The 16,529-nt window shown below is 53.7% G+C and overlaps 8 protein-coding genes across 8 annotated transcripts; 4 read left to right on the forward strand and 4 right to left on the reverse strand.

Annotated features, from left to right (window-relative positions):
* Positions 1-133: 133 nt before the first annotated feature.
* Positions 134-2,108, forward strand: BP01DRAFT_391228 (uncharacterized protein; the record flags this gene model as incomplete). The annotated part of the gene is made up of 2 exons (XM_025578064.1): positions 134-1,155; positions 1,857-2,108. Exons 1-2 carry the CDS (start codon positions 166-168, stop codon positions 2,106-2,108), a joined length of 1,242 nt encoding a protein of 413 aa, XP_025431838.1. The 5' UTR covers positions 134-165.
* Positions 2,109-2,421: 313 nt separating this feature from the next.
* Positions 2,422-5,589, reverse strand: BP01DRAFT_422918 (uncharacterized protein). The gene is made up of 4 exons (XM_025579596.1): positions 5,167-5,589; positions 3,006-5,117; positions 2,792-2,949; positions 2,422-2,742 (listed from the first exon to the last, which is right to left on the reverse strand). The coding sequence occupies exons 1-4, from the start codon at positions 5,461-5,463 to the stop codon at positions 2,685-2,687; spliced, it is 2,625 nt and encodes an 874-aa protein (XP_025431839.1). The 5' UTR covers positions 5,464-5,589; the 3' UTR covers positions 2,422-2,684.
* A 106-nt stretch (positions 5,590-5,695) lies between these two features.
* On the forward strand, positions 5,696-6,710 carry BP01DRAFT_356074 (nuclear cap-binding protein subunit CBC2). Its single transcript, XM_025574854.1, has 5 exons — positions 5,696-5,863; positions 5,923-6,017; positions 6,084-6,128; positions 6,182-6,373; positions 6,429-6,710. The coding sequence occupies exons 1-5, from the start codon at positions 5,798-5,800 to the stop codon at positions 6,559-6,561; spliced, it is 531 nt and encodes a 176-aa protein (XP_025431840.1). The 5' UTR covers positions 5,696-5,797; the 3' UTR covers positions 6,562-6,710.
* Positions 6,552-7,694, reverse strand: BP01DRAFT_356076 (pyridoxal 5'-phosphate synthase subunit PdxT). The gene is made up of 2 exons (XM_025574855.1): positions 7,371-7,694; positions 6,552-7,287 (listed from the first exon to the last, which is right to left on the reverse strand). The coding sequence occupies exons 1-2, from the start codon at positions 7,622-7,624 to the stop codon at positions 6,729-6,731; spliced, it is 813 nt and encodes a 270-aa protein (XP_025431841.1). The 5' UTR covers positions 7,625-7,694; the 3' UTR covers positions 6,552-6,728.
* Positions 7,695-7,881: 187 nt separating this feature from the next.
* Positions 7,882-9,652, forward strand: BP01DRAFT_356077 (4'-phosphopantetheinyl transferase family protein). The gene has a single exon (XM_025574856.1). It carries the CDS (start codon positions 8,151-8,153, stop codon positions 9,312-9,314), a length of 1,164 nt encoding a protein of 387 aa, XP_025431842.1. The 5' UTR covers positions 7,882-8,150; the 3' UTR covers positions 9,315-9,652.
* A 247-nt stretch (positions 9,653-9,899) lies between these two features.
* BP01DRAFT_382047 (1-acylglycerol-3-phosphate O-acyltransferase SLC1) lies at positions 9,900-10,850 on the reverse strand (the record flags this gene model as incomplete). Its single annotated transcript, XM_025577346.1, has 2 exons — positions 9,900-10,066; positions 10,139-10,850. The coding sequence occupies 2 exons, from the start codon at positions 10,848-10,850 to the stop codon at positions 9,900-9,902; spliced, it is 879 nt and encodes a 292-aa protein (XP_025431843.1).
* Positions 10,851-11,877: 1,027 nt separating this feature from the next.
* On the reverse strand, positions 11,878-14,542 carry BP01DRAFT_295122 (anaphase promoting complex subunit bimA; the record flags this gene model as incomplete). Its single annotated transcript, XM_025571805.1, has 4 exons — positions 11,878-11,949; positions 12,006-13,867; positions 13,924-14,097; positions 14,206-14,542. The coding sequence occupies 4 exons, from the start codon at positions 14,540-14,542 to the stop codon at positions 11,878-11,880; spliced, it is 2,445 nt and encodes an 814-aa protein (XP_025431844.1).
* An 805-nt stretch (positions 14,543-15,347) lies between these two features.
* BP01DRAFT_422923 (SND2/TMEM208 family protein) lies at positions 15,348-16,482 on the forward strand. The gene is made up of 2 exons (XM_025579597.1): positions 15,348-15,619; positions 15,685-16,482. The coding sequence occupies exons 1-2, from the start codon at positions 15,611-15,613 to the stop codon at positions 16,198-16,200; spliced, it is 525 nt and encodes a 174-aa protein (XP_025431845.1). The 5' UTR covers positions 15,348-15,610; the 3' UTR covers positions 16,201-16,482.
* The last annotated feature ends 47 nt before the right edge of the window (positions 16,483-16,529 follow it).

Below are 16,529 nucleotides of genomic sequence, written 5' to 3' on the forward strand. Positions count from 1 at the left end.
TCTACCTTCTCTTTATCAATCCATTCGCCTTCTCCTCCACACCCTCACCTCACTGTCAACCATCTCAATTCCCTACCTCTCCAGCTCAACTACACCATCAAACCTTATCAGAACCATCTCCTACCCATCTATCTCCACCAGACACAAATAAAGACCCACCAGAAAATGTCCTACCTCTCAACGCGCATTCTCGATCCACCCCCGGGCCGCATCCACTGGGACAACCGCATCCTGCAGCCCCCCAAATGGCTCCTCACGATCCTCCCCGCGACCACCCGCCACCTGCTCGGAACATGCTACAATCACGCCTACCACAGTCTGCGCACCCAACGCTATGTTGAACTCTGCTTCGCTCAGCGTTACAAAGCTCTCTGTCCGACTGTTGTGAAGACGATCAGCAGCAGCAGCGATCCCTCCACCTCATCCTCCTCCTCCACAACTACAACCACAGCCACAGGCCCCACAGCAACAGCTGCAACTGCAGCTACAACAACCACAGCAGTCATATCTACAACAACCGCTACTGCTACAGCTACAGCACCAATTCCTACCGCTACCACGACCATCCCAGCAACACCAACACCTACTACCAATCCCACAGCAACCACCCTCCCCCAGACAAACCCCCCAAACCCCCCAGCCCGTACAACAACTCCCAACAATATCCCCGCCCAAATAACCCACACTCAAAGCATCGACCGTCTCTTCAACTGGCGCCGCGACTACATCCCGGGCGACCCGACACTCGCACCCACCGCGAAGATCCCTTGCTGCGCGCTGCGCTTCCACATCGACGAAGCCGCATACACCGCGTACGCAACGCGCTACACTGCCTTACTGGATTGGTATCTTGCGAAGGTCTATCAGCCGTACCGGGAGGCTGTACGGGCTGTTGAGGAGTGTTTGGTTCCGGGGAAGGGACATGATGGTGGGCATGGTGCTGATGGCAGCAACAGCAGCAATGCCCAGCCCGAAACAGCGATGCCGGAGATGGATCGGCGGCAATTTAAGCGGTGGTGGGAGGCGGTGTTTGTGCAGGAGATGATGCGGTGGGAGAATCGGATTCCGTTGTTGGTGGTGCCTTCTTTTGAGCAGGTGGTCGGGGAGGTTTGGGAGGCTGTTGGGGATGCTGTTGAGTTGGAGGGAGAGGAGATTGTTGTTTTGGGGGAGGGGAGGAGAGAGTACTCTTAGGGGAAGAGGAAATCTAGATGTTGGTGGTGGATGTAAGTAGGATGGGTTATGTTTCCGTTATTTACAGTGAAAGTAAGAAGAAGAGGGGGTTGTGGTGTTATCTACAAACATGAACTTAGCACGAGGATGTCCCGAGAGACACAGTAGTATATGTCATCACAGTGCAGTAACCTACAGCAGAACACATCTTCCAGCCCACATCAACATCTCTTCAAGAGCAAAATACAACAATCAAACAAGATCCATACAGAACTCAGAACAAGAGTGCAACCAGCCTATCTAAATTCATCCCACAGAAACCAACCCCTCCCCCCGCCCCCGGACCACCAACTGAAGATCCTCCCCTCACGTGAACACTCAACCCTAAATCACCGGAGGAGATCCTCCCCAAACTCCTGAAGTTCTTCATAGTCCATCACTCTCAACCTAAACAAATTCCACTCCCCAACACCTTGTAACAAAGATAATCACTAGAAACCTTGAGAAAACCTCCGTCCTTGAACAAAGACATGCCACACGCCATCCATTGTCCCTCTCCCCTATCCATCCCCAACATAGCACTCAACCACCACTATAAAACACCTCTCCTTTCACAGTCAATTCGAACTCCACCAACACAACCAACCCACTCACGGCAAAACCAAGGCAAAAACCAAATGTGTCAGTCCACGGTTCTAGCCCACAGCTGCGGCTGCATTGCCCGTGAGACAACCGTCCGCTGTGAGCACTCAGACACAGACGAGTGTCCCGGCGTCGTCATGGAGCGCTGCGCAAACACCATGTCCGAGCCCTGCGAGCTGTGTCGGCGATTGAGCGAGGAGCCCGTTGAGATTGCCCGTATCCCGAGGGACGTCCACAGCTCCGTGAATTTCGAGTTGCTGGGAAATACGGGGCCCGATGCCGAGCCCGACGCCTAGGCAAGTTTGGAGCAGTCCGGGTTGATCATGTACGATCATGATAAATGTGACAAGAAGACGGAAGGTAAGGCTGAATCTACTGCTTGTAACAAGAAGACTGAAGGTAAGGCTAAGTCTACTGCTTGTAACAAGAAGACGGAAGGTAAGGCTGAGTCTAGTGCTACTACTACTACTACTGATCATGAGAAGAAAAGTCAGCAGAAAGGTGGTGGCCGTAGGAGACGGTGGCCCAAGAACCACCGAGGGAAACGAGGACCACAACGATCCGGTCGCACGGCGACGAACTCATGGCACCGCAAATAGCGTGCGTCAAGAGAGATTGCGGGAAGCCATCTTGGGCATGGCCCGTCCCCGTACAATTAGTACGATTCAAGCCCGGTCAATTGTCGTGCTTGATTGAGGTAAGTCCAATCTCGCTACGGTTGTGCGGCGTGTGAAACAGCCCCGTACTTGTAGAATGAATAGAAAAAAAAAGGAAGTCTTTTGCAACAATCAAGAGATCCGTGAATGTTGCGAAATAAATATACAACATAACTAGTCACTCAAGAGGTTCATCTAAACATCAAACACGTAAGGTCAGATGGTGGTGTTGAGCCGGTCGAGCCGAGAGGTGATCGATTCGATAATCGCGGACCTAAACTGCTTTAGTAACGAAATTGGTAGAATAACGATGCATCACTTACTCTCGTTCCACCATTCTCATCGCCTCCCCAACCTTCGTTCGCTGAAGTCGGTAGGGAATCGTCGGCTGCGCTGAAGCTGGACTGCTGGTGTCGAGAGCAGGCAGCCTAGCAGCAACCGACTTCGCTTCGGCAAGCATGTCGCGTGCAATGTCCTTGGCCTGCGATAGTCTTGTTAATCTGGTATCAGCCTGACAGATACATATAAAGCACTTACAGTTTCGAGGCGTTGAGCAATAGCTTGGCGGCTTTCCTGGCCCGGTTGCGAGTCCCGTGCTGAGTCACCGAACGACTCACAAAGTCGTTCCACCTCCTGGAACCATGCCTTTTCTTTGTCGCTCAGGGGTCGTCCACCCGACTTCATTACCTTACTCCGGAGCGCCTCATATCTTTGCACAAGTTCGGCCTGTCGATCCTTCGCGGCCTGGAGTCTCTTATCCAAGGCCTCCGCATTCCGAGAGCCCTCGATCCGCTTGCCGTCCTCACCAAGCTCACTGGAAACACCCCTGACCCGATCCGCGACATCAGCCAATTGCTTGAGTTGGTCGCGCATTTCACCCTGCAAACGTTCGCACCGGCGAAACAAATCAGAAGCAGCCCTCTCCAGCGCGTTTGTATGCGCAGACAGGCTTCGATGGGCTGCAGCAACCAGATCAAGGGTTGCAGGCGATAGGCGGACTTGTTCCTTGAGTGCTTGCCGCTGGCGATGCGGAACATGTTTGTCTACAAAAGAATCTAAGGGTGATTCCGAGTAGAAGATGGGTGGCACTTGATAGGGAGGGCGGCGAGGGGGCAACACAGGCGAACGAGGTCCTTGGCTTTGCGAGTCGAAAATCTGCAACTCGCCGATCGAAGGCAAGGGGACCTCCGGGGCATCCAGAATTGCTGCATATGGAACCGAGCCACGGGATGTCAGAAGGAGATATCCCAAGTCGTAGTCGTAGTAAACCAAAGAAGCTGGCAAATGGGCGGTGTGGTCCTTGTCCTCCCCAACATTATCGTCGACCTCGATGAGCTGCTCTCGCAGAGACGCGGTGCCTTCGCAGAGGACTTGCAGGCGGAAGGCACTTCCAGTAGCGTCTTCCGACTGCAACTCGGCATCTAATCTCTGCACCCAGGAACTAAGTGAGAAGAACGTCACATTGGTCGCCGTGGTGACAAAGAAGTTGTAGCGGGAATAAACATCCTTCGTGAATGTCGGCCAGTGGTCCGCCTGCGTCTTCACAGTATCCAACGACTCCACCAGAAGTAGATCACATGGATCAGATACCGGCGTGCGGAAAACATTCTGTCTGCCCTTGGGAAGCCACTGCCCTTCAACCCCGTCAAGCTCCAGGCAAACGTAAATTCTGCCACTTCCACTTGATAAGCAGATTACGGTGGCCGACAACCTATCCTTCCCTTCGGCTTCCACCAGGTCGACCTCCTCACCCACCATGAGAGCATCGAGGTCAGCCCTGGCCGCGACGACAAGGATATCGCAAAGATCAAGGTCGTCAATCTCATCACCAGTATCAAAACGGAAGGGACCCTGCATCTTTGGGATGGCGCTGGGGGCTGCGGGGCGTGTCCGGACTTCATAGTCAGCATCCACATTGGTGAGCAGTGGCTCCTGGTTATCGATTTCTGTGAGCCAGTCAAATTGTTGGCGGCACGCCGCGAGTTCATCCTCATATTCCGCAGGATCCTCTTGCAAGCTCGCAAGCTTTGGAAGAATAGCTGTAGAGAGCGCTGGAACAGTTGTTAAAGGCGCTCTCCACTTAGTGGGGAGCAAAGGGCACAGAGCGTATAGGTCGCCGGGCCGCATCGCAACCCAAAGGGTCATGGGGGCCCAGGCATCCTCTTTAGCAGTGCCGGTCCCGCCAAAGGCAGCAGAAGCTACTTCCATATCGATGTAGTCTGCCGAGAACCCCTTATTCCTTCCGAAGCCAGAGGGTGCGTAATCCTGGTCGCATGAGGTTCCATCAATCAATTTCCTCAAGTCCACCGCCAATGTCGGTCGATCGAATGACCAGTGGTTGTTACGGTCAATCTCCCACACTCTAACCGCAGCGTCCTCAGTAACCGTCACCAGACAGCCAGCCAAGTTACTGTGAAGCCCCAGTGGGTGCCATAGTGCGGAAACAACAGGAGACTCAGGAATGACGTGCGTGGTCGGTCCGAGCTGGTAGGTTTTGATGCGAATGGGCGAAGTGTCGGTACCGGCCAGGTGCGACGGGTCTGGAAGAACTGCAATGAAGACTGTATGGTCGGCCACAATAGCCAGGAAAGCGCCGTTTGGGGATGGTATAAGTTGGCGAATATTTTCGTGGACCGGTGTCAACAGAATCTGCGCGCATTAGTAGTTTTCCGGTATGCGACAATTACATCTTGTTTACCTTGTAATGCACACTCTTCTCGCTCTCTGGTTGGGTGTCCGAGCTGCCATTCTTACGTCGTGTCTGATGCTGCCATTCGTCCTTAACTCGGGTGAGGTCCGACCAACGAATCTGGTTATTCACCACTGTGAACAGCTCGTTCCCTCTCTTCGCCTGAATGCGCTTAGGCCCCGCATACTGCTGATTTTTGGTTGTGAGGGAGGTCTCGGGGTGTTTGGTGCCTGCATTCAAGAAAATCGAGGCGCCGGGTGAAGGGCGCGAAAGCCAGGGAGGTGTGAAGCTGATGACTTTGGGCATGGTTCGAATTGTTCCAAGCAGACTTTGAAATGGAATTATATCACAGGTCCATGCCGCGACGAATTCGTACTGGAATGAGATAGAGGGATTGAAGGAAGGGTAAAAAAAGGTGTAGTTCAATGTAGAGCGGAAGCAGCAGCAACAACGAACTCGGGAAGCAGCAGCTTCAGCACCGCCCGGGCAAAATTCACCGCAGACGCGCGCCAAGAGTTTCCCATTCCATCATCGCTCCCCTTCCCCGTCTTCCTTTCGCTTCATCTACCTGCGACCTCGCCTCAATCTCTTGCGGCAATTGGGATTCTAATCCTGAATTCAGTGCGCAAATCCCGGCAAAATGAGCACTCCTTTGCACAACACCGTGGAGAGGCTGGATCGTCCCAGTGCCTACTATGCGGGAAAGGTACAGCTGCGCCTCAATAATGACGGACGTTGTTATTGACTCTTTCATAATCTGTCTAGAACAAGAAACGCAAGTACAGTGATGACGGACCCGAGCGGCAGGAGGATCCTTTTGACCATCTGAAGAATGCCACAACCCTCTATGTCGGCAACCTGTATGTGCTTGGATGCTGGATAGACCCTCCGCGAGGTCCGCTGTTAGTCGATGCTGACTGCTACAGTTCCTTCTACACAACAGAAGAACAAATCCATGAGCTCTTCGCAAAGTCAGCAACCGTCCCCAAAACAAATCACTTGCCAGGAACTGACCCAGCTGCAGGTGCGGAGAGATCAAACGTCTCGTGATGGGGCTCGATCGCTTCAACAAGACCCCTTGCGGATTCTGTTTCGTCGAATACTACACCCATCAGGATGCTTTGGACTGCCTGAAATACATTGGAGGCACCAAGCTCGATGAGAGAATTATCCGGACGGATTTGGATCCCGGTTTTGAAGAGGGACGACAATACGGGTACGAACCTCGAGTCAATCATCCTTGCCCCCACACGGTACTGATATTTGGACAGTCGCGGAAAGTCCGGTGGCCAGGTTCGTGACGAATATCGCGAAGAGTATGACCCCGGTCGCGGTGGCTATGGTCGGGCATATGCGGACGACCAGCGACGGCGCGAGGAAGAGGAGTACGGTAAAGGTAGGTAGAAAGCAACGAGGGTTCCATCATTCTGGTCGGCGCAAAAACGGCGTTTGTGTACAAATACTTCTATCGCTTCGTGTAAACAAGAGACTACCTCGTTCCAATACCTCACGCGGCGGCGAAGAACGATGCTCAATGGCATTTCATTCATGCAAAACATCTCTCAATGCTTTTAGTTTCGCTTTCTAACCGACTCTTCGACCTGGCGCAACCACCACAGATGGATCCTGCCGTCTGCCGTCAATTCTGGGTGGAAACTTGTTCCGAAGACATTGCCTTGCTTGACAGCAATGATGTCACCCGTCTCCTCGTGGGGCCTGGCCTGCGCCCCTTCGCATGCTACCTTGGCAGCTTTTGCAGGCAGAGTGGCCAGCACCTGCACATGATCCTCCATGACGGCCAGAGCCGCCTCGCTCTCTGCATGTCGGGAAGGTGCCACGACGGTGTCATCTAGTTTGGCCTCAGCCACTTGGATACCTTCTTGGTGTGGCAGAAGTTTCTCGACCACGGGGGCCCGAATGAAAACGGCGGGGAAAGGGGGCTCGTCCGGCCCCAAGAAGGGCAAATCTAATGGCGCCTGGAAACTTTCTGTTTGCCGGCCGAAATGGTTTCTGTTCACGCGCACATCGAGACCCCCAATCAATTCTTGACCGCCTTTCTTCGTTCGGTTTGCCGACTCGGCGAGGAGGATCAGACCGGCGCATGTGCCCCAGGTTGGCCTCCGGTGAACTCTAGAGGTAAGGGGAATGTTAGTCACAAGCCATGCAACGAGTTCCGGCATGCCATCAAAGGGACGACGACACTGGAGACATACTTGACGAAATCCCTCAGGGGCTCCAGAAGATTGGACCTCGCGGCAACGAGGGACATTGTGGTGCTTTCGCCGCCAGGCAGAACGAGCGCATCACAGCGGGCCAATTCCTGCGGGGTGCGGACCTCGATGAATTCCCATTGCGCTTTGGAGACATTGTCATTGGGCGCTGCATTGGCTGCAGCCTGTTTTAGTAGCTGGACATGCTCGTAGAACGCTCCTTGCAGAGCAAGAACTCCGACGGTGATATTGCTCATTGTGGCGACTGGAGTGTGTAGAAAGTTAGTATTGTAGAAAACTGGCAGTTGGAGCGCCACTGCCACTTGAGTCAGTGCAATCAGTGCAATCAATCATCATCAATTGCCGCGGGAAACCCCAGCATGGGGGCCTGGATTAACAGTCGGGCCGTGCTTATCACCACGTGATATCCCCGCAGGCCGGCATACCCAATCGGGCAATTTGCGATTCAGCTCGAGATCGCATTGTTAGCTGTGCATCCACTGGGCCCTGAGATCGAACATAATCTTCAGCCTCTACTCTTTCAGCCTCTACTCGAACAAGTGCAGGTAGTCAGAGGATTTCCATGCAATTGCGCACATCATCGCAAGAGTGAACCCCAGTCACTCCTCCATCGACTCTGCCATCCACCATCCCACTAGAGTGCCGATAGTACTCCGTATACCTCCACTGATCACGCTCGCCCCCAAAATAAACCAAATCTCACCACCACCACCACCACCACCACCACCACCTGCAGACAAACTACCCACAAAGCCCGACACAATGACCATCGCCATCAGCCCCTCCAATGATGCCGGCAACCCCACTCCAACAAACCTAACACGATGGTACATCGACACGCGCCCACTAACAGCCACCAACGACCCCGCCAACCTCCCCCTCCTGGCCACCCTGCAACCGGAGGACCAAACCGCCATCCTGCGCTACTACCACCTGAAAGACAAGCACATGTCGCTGGCCTCCAACCTCCTCAAATACCTCTTCATCCACCGCAGCTGCCGCATCCCCTGGGACAAGATCACGCTCAGCCGCACGGCCGCCCCGCACCGCCGGCCCTGCTTTATCCCCAGCCCCGCTCTCCTCGCCGAGTATGGTAGTAGCAACAACAAGAAGAAGATCCTCCCTAGCGTTGAATTCAACGTGAGCCACCAAGCCTCCCTCGTTGCGCTGGCGGGGACGACCCTCCCTCTGTCAAATCCCAATCCCAATCCCAATCCCAATCCCAAAGCCACGGCCACAGCTACTACAGACAACAACAACAACAACAACAACAACCCACGAGAAACAATCCCACAGGTCGGAATAGACATAACCTGCACCAACGAGCGGCAACCCTCGGCCCGCAACGCCGCTCAGGACGACGACCCAGTCAGAACCTTCAACGACTATGTGGACATCTTCGCCGAGGTATTCTCGCCGGACGAGATCGCCGCCATCAAGAATCTGCATCTGCGGCACACATCGTCCGTCGTCAATGAGGCAGCAGGAGGAGGAGGAGCAGCAGCAGCAGCAGCAAGCCGGGAGATCGAGTACCGGTACCGGGGGTTCTACGCGTACTGGGCGCTCAAGGAGGCATATATCAAAATGACCGGGGAGGCGCTGCTGGCGCCGTGGCTTCGGCAGTTGGAGTTTGCGGAGGTGGTCCCGCCGGAGCCGCTGCTGCAGGATCAGGGCCCGGGTCAGGCGCGGGTAGGAGAGCCGTTCACCGGGGTGCGGACGACATTGAACAAGAAACCGGTGGAGGATGTGAGGTTGGAGATCGTGGCATTCGAGACAAATTATTTGATTGCGACAGCGGCCAGAGGGGCAGGCATTGGGGCGAGGAGCGACACGGGCGCTCAAGATACGTGGGAGCCGTTGCGGGAAATCGATATTGAACGAGACATCCAGCCTTGTGCGGAAGGGAGGTGTCGCTGTCTGGACTGAATTCGGTCGTGAGACATGACATTACAGTCGAAAGTACTATACCAGGCAACCTCAACCAGAGAGCGGTAATAATTCTATATACACTCTAGAAGGAAAGGTCTCAGTCTATGAATACAAAGTGCCTGGAATACCACTCAGTTCTAGGAGTCCTCTACCCCCTGAATGCGTGGCGTCCTTCTTCTGCCTTAGCCAACCATTTCCGTCAATCGTCCTTTCCCCCCAAGGTTAGGTTCCAAGAGGCCTTTCAGAAAAGCGAAAGCGGCATTGCTCCGACACAAGAATAAAGATCAATGGCAAGAGACAGAGGATATGATATTGACGCGTGAGACGGTGAGGATACATAGGGAGCGAGAAGAAAAAAACTCTTCTAGTCTGGAGCGGTCACCCAAGCCAGCGCCGTCAACATTAGGCGCAGTGAGCGATTGCATGATATCATCGGTTGAGGGCGTGGAATCGTAAAAAAAGATATAGTAATGAGAAAGCCGCGGGCATAGGATATCAGCGATTTACAAGGGGTTTCGGATGCAGGTGCGCTTCTTGGTCGTGGTCAATCGTGATAGTAGTTTTATCGTCATGACAAGAGATCTAGATCTCGAGGGCGGTGGAGGTGCCATTGGCGACAGCAGAATCCACCGCCACCTTGTCCTTCTCGGACAGTTCAAGAAGAGTCTTGAGCATGGACGCCTGCGTAGACTTGGTAAGACTGTCGACATCGGCGGGGGTCAGGCCCTCGGTGCTGATCGGAGGAAGAACTATATGTGTGTTAGTCACCCACTAAAGCTATAGATCCACAGAAGACTTGTTGAGAAAATCAGACCACGCACCCTTGATCTTGATGGTCCCCGCATTGAACCTCATGTTGCGAGGGGACAGGACGTGGGAGTAGTTCTCCGTGACGACGGGGACGATTGGCACACCAGCCTTGACAGCCAAATGGAATGCACCCTTCTTGAAGGGCAGCAACTCAGGCTTGTCTGAGTAGCTTCTGGTACCCTCGGGGAAGATGAAGACGCTCTGGCGGTGCTGGCGCATCTCGGCAGCGGCGCTGTCGAACGCCTTGACAGCGGTTTCGCGGTTGGCACGGTCAATGAAGACCGTCCGGGACAGAGCCATGAACCAGCCGAGGAAGGGGACATAGCGGAGCGACTTCTTGGCCGTAACACTGCAGTAGGGAGGGAAGATGGCACCCAGCATGAGCACGTCCAGCTCGGACTGGTGGTTGGAGATGAACACAGCCGGGCGAGTCGAGAGGTGCTCGGCACCTTCAACGATATCGAACTGTACCCCCGTCGTATACCGCATCACCCACTTGAAACTGCGCGCCGTGGCCCATTGCGAGATACGGCCGTAGCCGACCAGGCGCAAGACGATCGAGGCCACTACGCCGTAGGTGGCGCAAAGGAGAAGCGAGCCATAGGCTGCTAAACAGCGAGCAACAAATGCGGCGCGAGGGACTTTCTGGCCGAGAGCGAAGAGCGAAAGTGTGACGACTACAAACGAGCTGATGCCCGAGGCAACATAGGAGAAGAAGGACATGACGAGACGGAGAGAGGAAGACGGCTGGTCGGAATTAAGACTATGGTTCTGCATTAGGAAGATTGAGTCAGACGAAAGTTTTAGGGGCGTTCAGATCAGTGGAAGGAGAGCGATGATATGCAAAGAAAAAAAAAGGGGGAGATATCATTTTCTTCTTGGCCCTGATGATGGGGGGGGAGGAGGAGGGAGGGAGGGGGCGCGTTCAACGAACCTAACAAAACGGCTGGGGAAGGAACTGCTGGAGGGGGAGGAGGTGGAGGGTTGGATGATGAGGTCAGGCGAGAGTTCCGGGAAGAGAAGTTAAACCAGCATTGGGGAAGGAAACAGGGAAAGGAAGATGCAGAATTCAATGGATCACAGTCGAGTCAGAGAGAGAGAGAAGAATCACGGGATACTTCGATCCAGGAACAAGATCGAATGTGGGGAAAATCAACCAGAGGAAGGCGAAAGACTCAACAACTCGATTCAATTCAGTTTCCCGTCGGGTTTTTTTTTTTTTTGACTTTGGGCCTCGCTCACCGCCTTTGACCCTGCCTGCGGTGGAGATGCCGAGGCTCAAGGGTTTCAAACTACGTACTTACTATAACTACCTATGAGTCTATGATACTAGGATAGCACATCATAATAATAATAATAACTTCACCACCATAAGAATACTTTCGTCGTGCCCCCATTATGTTCACAGAACCCCCAATCAACTAACTGGTGGTTCTATCACTTCTTTCACAGTTCAACCACAATTCCCTCCAAGCTAAGATACAATATCCAGGAGCCTCGAAAACACCCGTCGAGATCCCCGATGCAGGAAGATGCCCTCTAACCAACTAACCCACCGGCAAACGCCCATAGAATGCTGAAGCTTGCACGAATTTTGATCCAGGAAAAGACAAACGCCGACCCTCGCCAATGATGATCCCACGCCACAATTTGGGCTCGGAGAAAAACAACTGCAGGCTGAAGGACAAGGCTAACAAGGTACAATGATGGAAATGAGAGTAATTCAGAAACAGCAGCGGCAATGGTACAATCATGCAATATCCTCGTCGTCTTCGTCATCGTCATCCAAGGATTCCATAGCGTCCTTGATGTATTGTGCCGCCTACAGCAAACCAGATTAGTCGTGCCAATGCACGAGCAGGGGCACGAGATACATACCTTTGGATCCAAGTTCAAGGCGGTCGTGAAATGTTTGATGGCATTTGCTTTCTCATGTAGCATCTTGTAGAGTTTGCCCAGAAGATAGTGAACATTGGCTTCATCGGGAGCCATGTCTTTGAGGACCTTGAGCTCTGCCAGCGCTAGCTTGAGCTCCTGGAGCTTCATCAACACACGGGCCTTGCGGAAGCGAGCAAGGACCGAATGAGGAGCCAAAGAACAAGCACGACCGTACTGGACGAGCGCCGCCTTGGGGTTGTTCATTTTCTCCAAGACCAGACCGATACAGCAAATGAGCACAGCGTTGGTCGGGTTGATCGTGGCCGCGTTGCGGAAGTGTTGCTCGGCAAAATCAAGCTTACCCATCTTATCATATACCGTTCCTAACCCGTACCAGGCATTATAGTGCCGATTGTCGGCACTGATCCCATGCCGGTACGCATCCAGAGCTTTGTCGTATTCCTCGTTGGCCACATATTCGTGTCCCTGTAGAGTGAATCCATAGGCAAAATGAGGATCCAACTGCGTCGCACGCTTGAAGCACTTCAAGGCTTGATCATGATCACGTTGATGAGAAAAAGAGTTACCCACAGCACACCAGGCCTGAGGTGAGAGGCGATCGATTTCCATAAGCTCATGAGCCAGGTATGCCAGTTCCACATCGCTCTTGAGATGCCACAAGACAGTCGAATAGATTTCCATATCCTCTAGCCTCGCCGGTGCCATGGCCTTGACCCGAGCAAAGTACTTCTCCGCTTCTGAGTACATGGCTTGCTCGTAATATGCCCTCCCAATCTGCGAAAGCACCCAAGGGGTCTCTCGCTGCCCTTGAGACAAGGCTGTGTATATTTGAATGGCTTCGGGGCACTTGTAACGGCAGAGGGCGAAATAGCCCGAGGCGAGCTTCGAGAAGAGCTCTAGCAGCCAGTTCAGAGCCTCCATCGCCTTTGACCTTTCTAGGAGCGTTCCTTTCGCAGGAGGATGATGCACGCCATTCGACGCCGACGTCCCTGATCGATGCTCCCTAACTTCACCGTCGTGAATTTCATTAAGTTGTTTCCGGGAACCGCTCACAACACGATTGAGATTTGCGCCTGCGGCGGTGCGACTCTTAGTGCTGGTGGCCTTGACCTTCTTGAGCTCCCTACCATCCTTGGCCCCAAGAGTCGTATTAGCTAATTTACTAGTTGTGGGTTTGATCTGATTGAAGAGTCGAACGCTCCGCCGTTGCGGTGCCCCTGGCTCGGAAGGCGGCAACAAGGAAGGGTGAGCCACTTGGCCTGAAACATTTCGTTTGCGATCGCCCACACGAGCGCCGTTGACGGCGTCTTTATCTGGATGTGAGCCGTTCTGCTCTTCTGGTTCAACGCGTGTCCGCGTCCGTGGCCGGATCCCGGTCGGTTTCATCTTTGGTGGCGAGTCCATCGTATGGTCGACGCCAATTGCGTGAATCGTCCTGTTCTTCCGAGCAGGCGCCAGGGGCGGGTCCCACTTGCCTTCGCCGCTACCTGTCCTATTGAGCCCACGAATCTCGTCCGACTCACTAGTCTGACCTCCGGGAGTCTCAGTGCCCTCCCGGACTGCCGGAGCCGTGCCGGACCCTGCTGAAGCGACGCTGACTGTGCTGCCATTTAGCTTTTCCCAAAGCGCTGAACTGCCATGTGTGGCTGCAGTGTCGCTTCGAGACGTTAATGATGTGAATGGATCCATGCTCGAGTTCGCTTTAGCTTGCGGTTGCAGGGGACCGCTAGTATGTATCGTCTTCTCAGAAGGTATATCCAGATCCTCTTGCGACGAAGATGATACTAAGGCATGAAACTCTGGATTCATCTTGAAGATATTAGGGACTCTGATATTGACCCCTTTGTAAACTAATCAGCAAGTGACGCCCCAATCAGTTGCAGACTCCGTCACTCACCAGTTTCGCAGAGGCCCAGAAACGCGTCCCACATGAACGGATTCAACTTCAGCGACTCGACATAGCATTCTACCGCCTTGTTATTTTGCTTGTGAGCATGCCACAGCTTACCCAGTAAGCATAGAACTGCTGCCGCATCCGGAAGATGTTGTCTGCGCGTCTCGCTATGCTTGTCTAAAGAGGTTCGTTGAAAACAAAGGTCAGCCCATCCCGAATATCATCGCACGTGGTAAGACCATGCAACAGGGAGAGGGGGGGGGGGGGGGGCTCAAGCAAGCTCACTCCAATGATTTTTGGAAGCCCAGTGGCTTTTGCTTCGTTCCAGCGCCGTGATGCCGTCAAGGTATTTGCCCAGATCCAGGCAAGCTTGCGCGAATACATACGCGCAACCAAGATGCGTCCCTCGTGATCCAAAGTTTTTGCTATAATCGTATGCGGCTTTGACCTGGCCGTTTTGGAGATGGCACAAAGCGAGTAAATAGGACGCTTCGGATGCGCGAGGCTCGTATGCGTGCAACCGGCCGGCCAGGAATAGCGCGTTTCGCACCAAGTTGTTATCGAGGTGATAATATATCAATTGCCGCAGTTGGCTCGATATGTGAGCGGTAGATGGCGACATGGTTTCTCTGGGATTTCATCCAAAGGGAGGGTGAAGCCCGCAATCCTAGGTGGATCTGATAGAAGATAGTGCCTGTGCAAGGGAGGTCGGAAGAATAAAAGGAAACCTCGTCTCAATAGCGATAAATCATTAGGCAGGTCGAGCAGTAAGTGGTATGTGGTAAGACTCGAGTTGTGGGGGAAGGATGGCGCGAGAATAAAGGCGAGGTAAGAACGGCGCGGTATCGGCTTTTTCTCACTGCATGGGTGAGATGGATGTCAATAGCCACCAAAGTCCGGGACTCCTCAAAAGCGCAATGGCGTGTCGCAGGACCTGTCCCTGCCTAAAACCTCTTGACGAAGCCTCCTCCTTCCCTATTCCCAATAGCTATGCAAAGTCGAGAAAGGTGTGGGCGAGGACTAATGGAGCCGACGTCGATGATCTCCCGCGAGAGGCAATAGACTCGTGACGCCGTGTTGGAAAGTGAGAGGGGCGGCTCAGAGGGATGCTAGGAGGAGATCAGATTGCATATCGCGCGAAAGGGAGACGATGACAGAAGGTGGAGCATGAACAGTGCCTGACTATGGCACTAGCCGAAGCTGGATGAGCAGTGAGTGGGATCTAGTATGCGGTGGAGGTTAAGGTAGGGGGGGGGCAAGGGACCGTGTCGTCACGACGCTACTTTTCGGCCATGCGATGTTTTGGGGGGGGCGAAGGAAAGGAAGGCGGAAAGCAAGCAATTCAAAGCGTGGCTGGTGGAGAGAGGCGGGCGGGCGCTTGTCCGGTTGTGGTGGGCAACGCCCATTCCCTCATCCGCGTTCAACACCTTTCACTTACTAACTACTAACGTAGTCTAAGTAGTAGACTGGCGCAACCTCCGTGATTATGCCGCATTGCTGCTGATACGGAGTACTTACAACATCTCCCAAGTGCAAAAGGTCATTCTAATACCTTACTCCCCTATCGCTGATTGCAACCTCACCTACAACCACGACCCTCCGCCTGCCATCATTTCACCCACGCGACCGTCATCATCCGACCATAACCATACTCCATCAGAGAACAGGCCACCTACCACCCACCACCATCATGGCTCAGGTAATTTCCCCACTTCCCAATATCTAGCAGATAGAGCATTCAAAAGCGCTAACTCTATCCTACAGAAAGCAGCCAAAACTCTCGCCGCGCGCAACACCGCCCTCCTCCTCCGCACCCACCTCATCAGTCTAGGGCTCCACGCCCTCTTCCTCGCCCTTCACTGGACCTTCAACCGCCCCCGTGCCCTGAAACCCTACATTTTCCTCGCCGTCCCGACCCTTCTCATTGAGTTCTACCTAGACCGACTCGGCCGGCCCCGCCACAACCCGGTCGATGGCTCTCTCCGTTCCCCCGGGGAGGACCTCGGCGCGGCCGGACTCACGGAGTACATGTGGGATGTCCTCTACTGGACCTGGGGCTGCATCGGAGCCGTCTGCCTCCTTGGAGACCGCGCCTGGTGGCTGTGGGGGGTGATTCCCCTGTACTCAGTCTGGCTGGCTTACACCACGTTCACCGGCATGCGGAGCGGTTTGGCGGGCATGGGGGCTGGTGGCGCCGGCCTGGATGGTGCCGATGCGCCGGAGAGCAAGAGGCGGAAGAAGTTGGAGAAGCGAGGAGGGCAGCGGGTGCAGTATCGGTGAGCCAGCTGAGTAGTAGGCTTGATTGGTCACACTGGCGGTTGTGATGAACTTGATGATGCTATTGGAGGATTATGTGGATGAGCCTCAAAACTAGAATCTGTTGAGCACTACGGTATATCCTGGTGCGTTTCCCTCTTGTATAGAAGAAAAGTTGGTTATGTCTAATCGAGCATCGAACACGAGGTCTATGTCAGGACTGTAATAAGATAGATATTATGAGCAAGGAAGCCAACCACGACGGGTGATAAGGAAACCCTGAACACGCGAGAATACCGTACCACGTGTTACATGAAATAGATCAATATATTGGTCGTATAACACAATCGTAG

The sequence above is a fragment of the Aspergillus saccharolyticus genome (genome assembly GCF_003184585.1).
Source record: "Aspergillus saccharolyticus JOP 1030-1 unplaced genomic scaffold BP01scaffold_12, whole genome shotgun sequence".
In the NCBI taxonomy this organism is placed as follows: domain Eukaryota; kingdom Fungi; phylum Ascomycota; class Eurotiomycetes; order Eurotiales; family Aspergillaceae; genus Aspergillus; species Aspergillus saccharolyticus.

Coding starts and splice junctions, on each gene's coding strand:
- BP01DRAFT_356074 (XM_025574854.1), top strand. CDS start 5,798: ATGAGCACTCCTTTGCACAACACCGTGGAGAGGCTGGATCGTCCCAGT. Junction 6,129..6,181: donor ATCCATGAGCTCTTCGCAAA/GTCAGCAACCGT, acceptor ACCCAGCTGCAG/GTGCGGAGAGATCAAACGTC. Junction 6,374..6,428: donor GAAGAGGGACGACAATACGG/GTACGAACCTCG, acceptor ATATTTGGACAG/TCGCGGAAAGTCCGGTGGCC.
- BP01DRAFT_356077 (XM_025574856.1), top strand. CDS start 8,151: ATGACCATCGCCATCAGCCCCTCCAATGATGCCGGCAACCCCACTCCA.
- BP01DRAFT_422918 (XM_025579596.1), bottom strand. CDS start 5,463: ATGCCCAAAGTCATCAGCTTCACACCTCCCTGGCTTTCGCGCCCTTCA. Junction 5,118..5,166: donor AGAAGAGTGTGCATTACAAG/GTAAACAAGATG, acceptor TAATGCGCGCAG/ATTCTGTTGACACCGGTCCA. Junction 2,950..3,005: donor TTGCTCAACGCCTCGAAACT/GTAAGTGCTTTA, acceptor AGACTATCGCAG/GCCAAGGACATTGCACGCGA.
- BP01DRAFT_356076 (XM_025574855.1), bottom strand. CDS start 7,624: ATGAGCAATATCACCGTCGGAGTTCTTGCTCTGCAAGGAGCGTTCTAC. Junction 7,288..7,370: donor CCCCTGAGGGATTTCGTCAA/GTATGTCTCCAG, acceptor CCTTACCTCTAG/AGTTCACCGGAGGCCAACCT.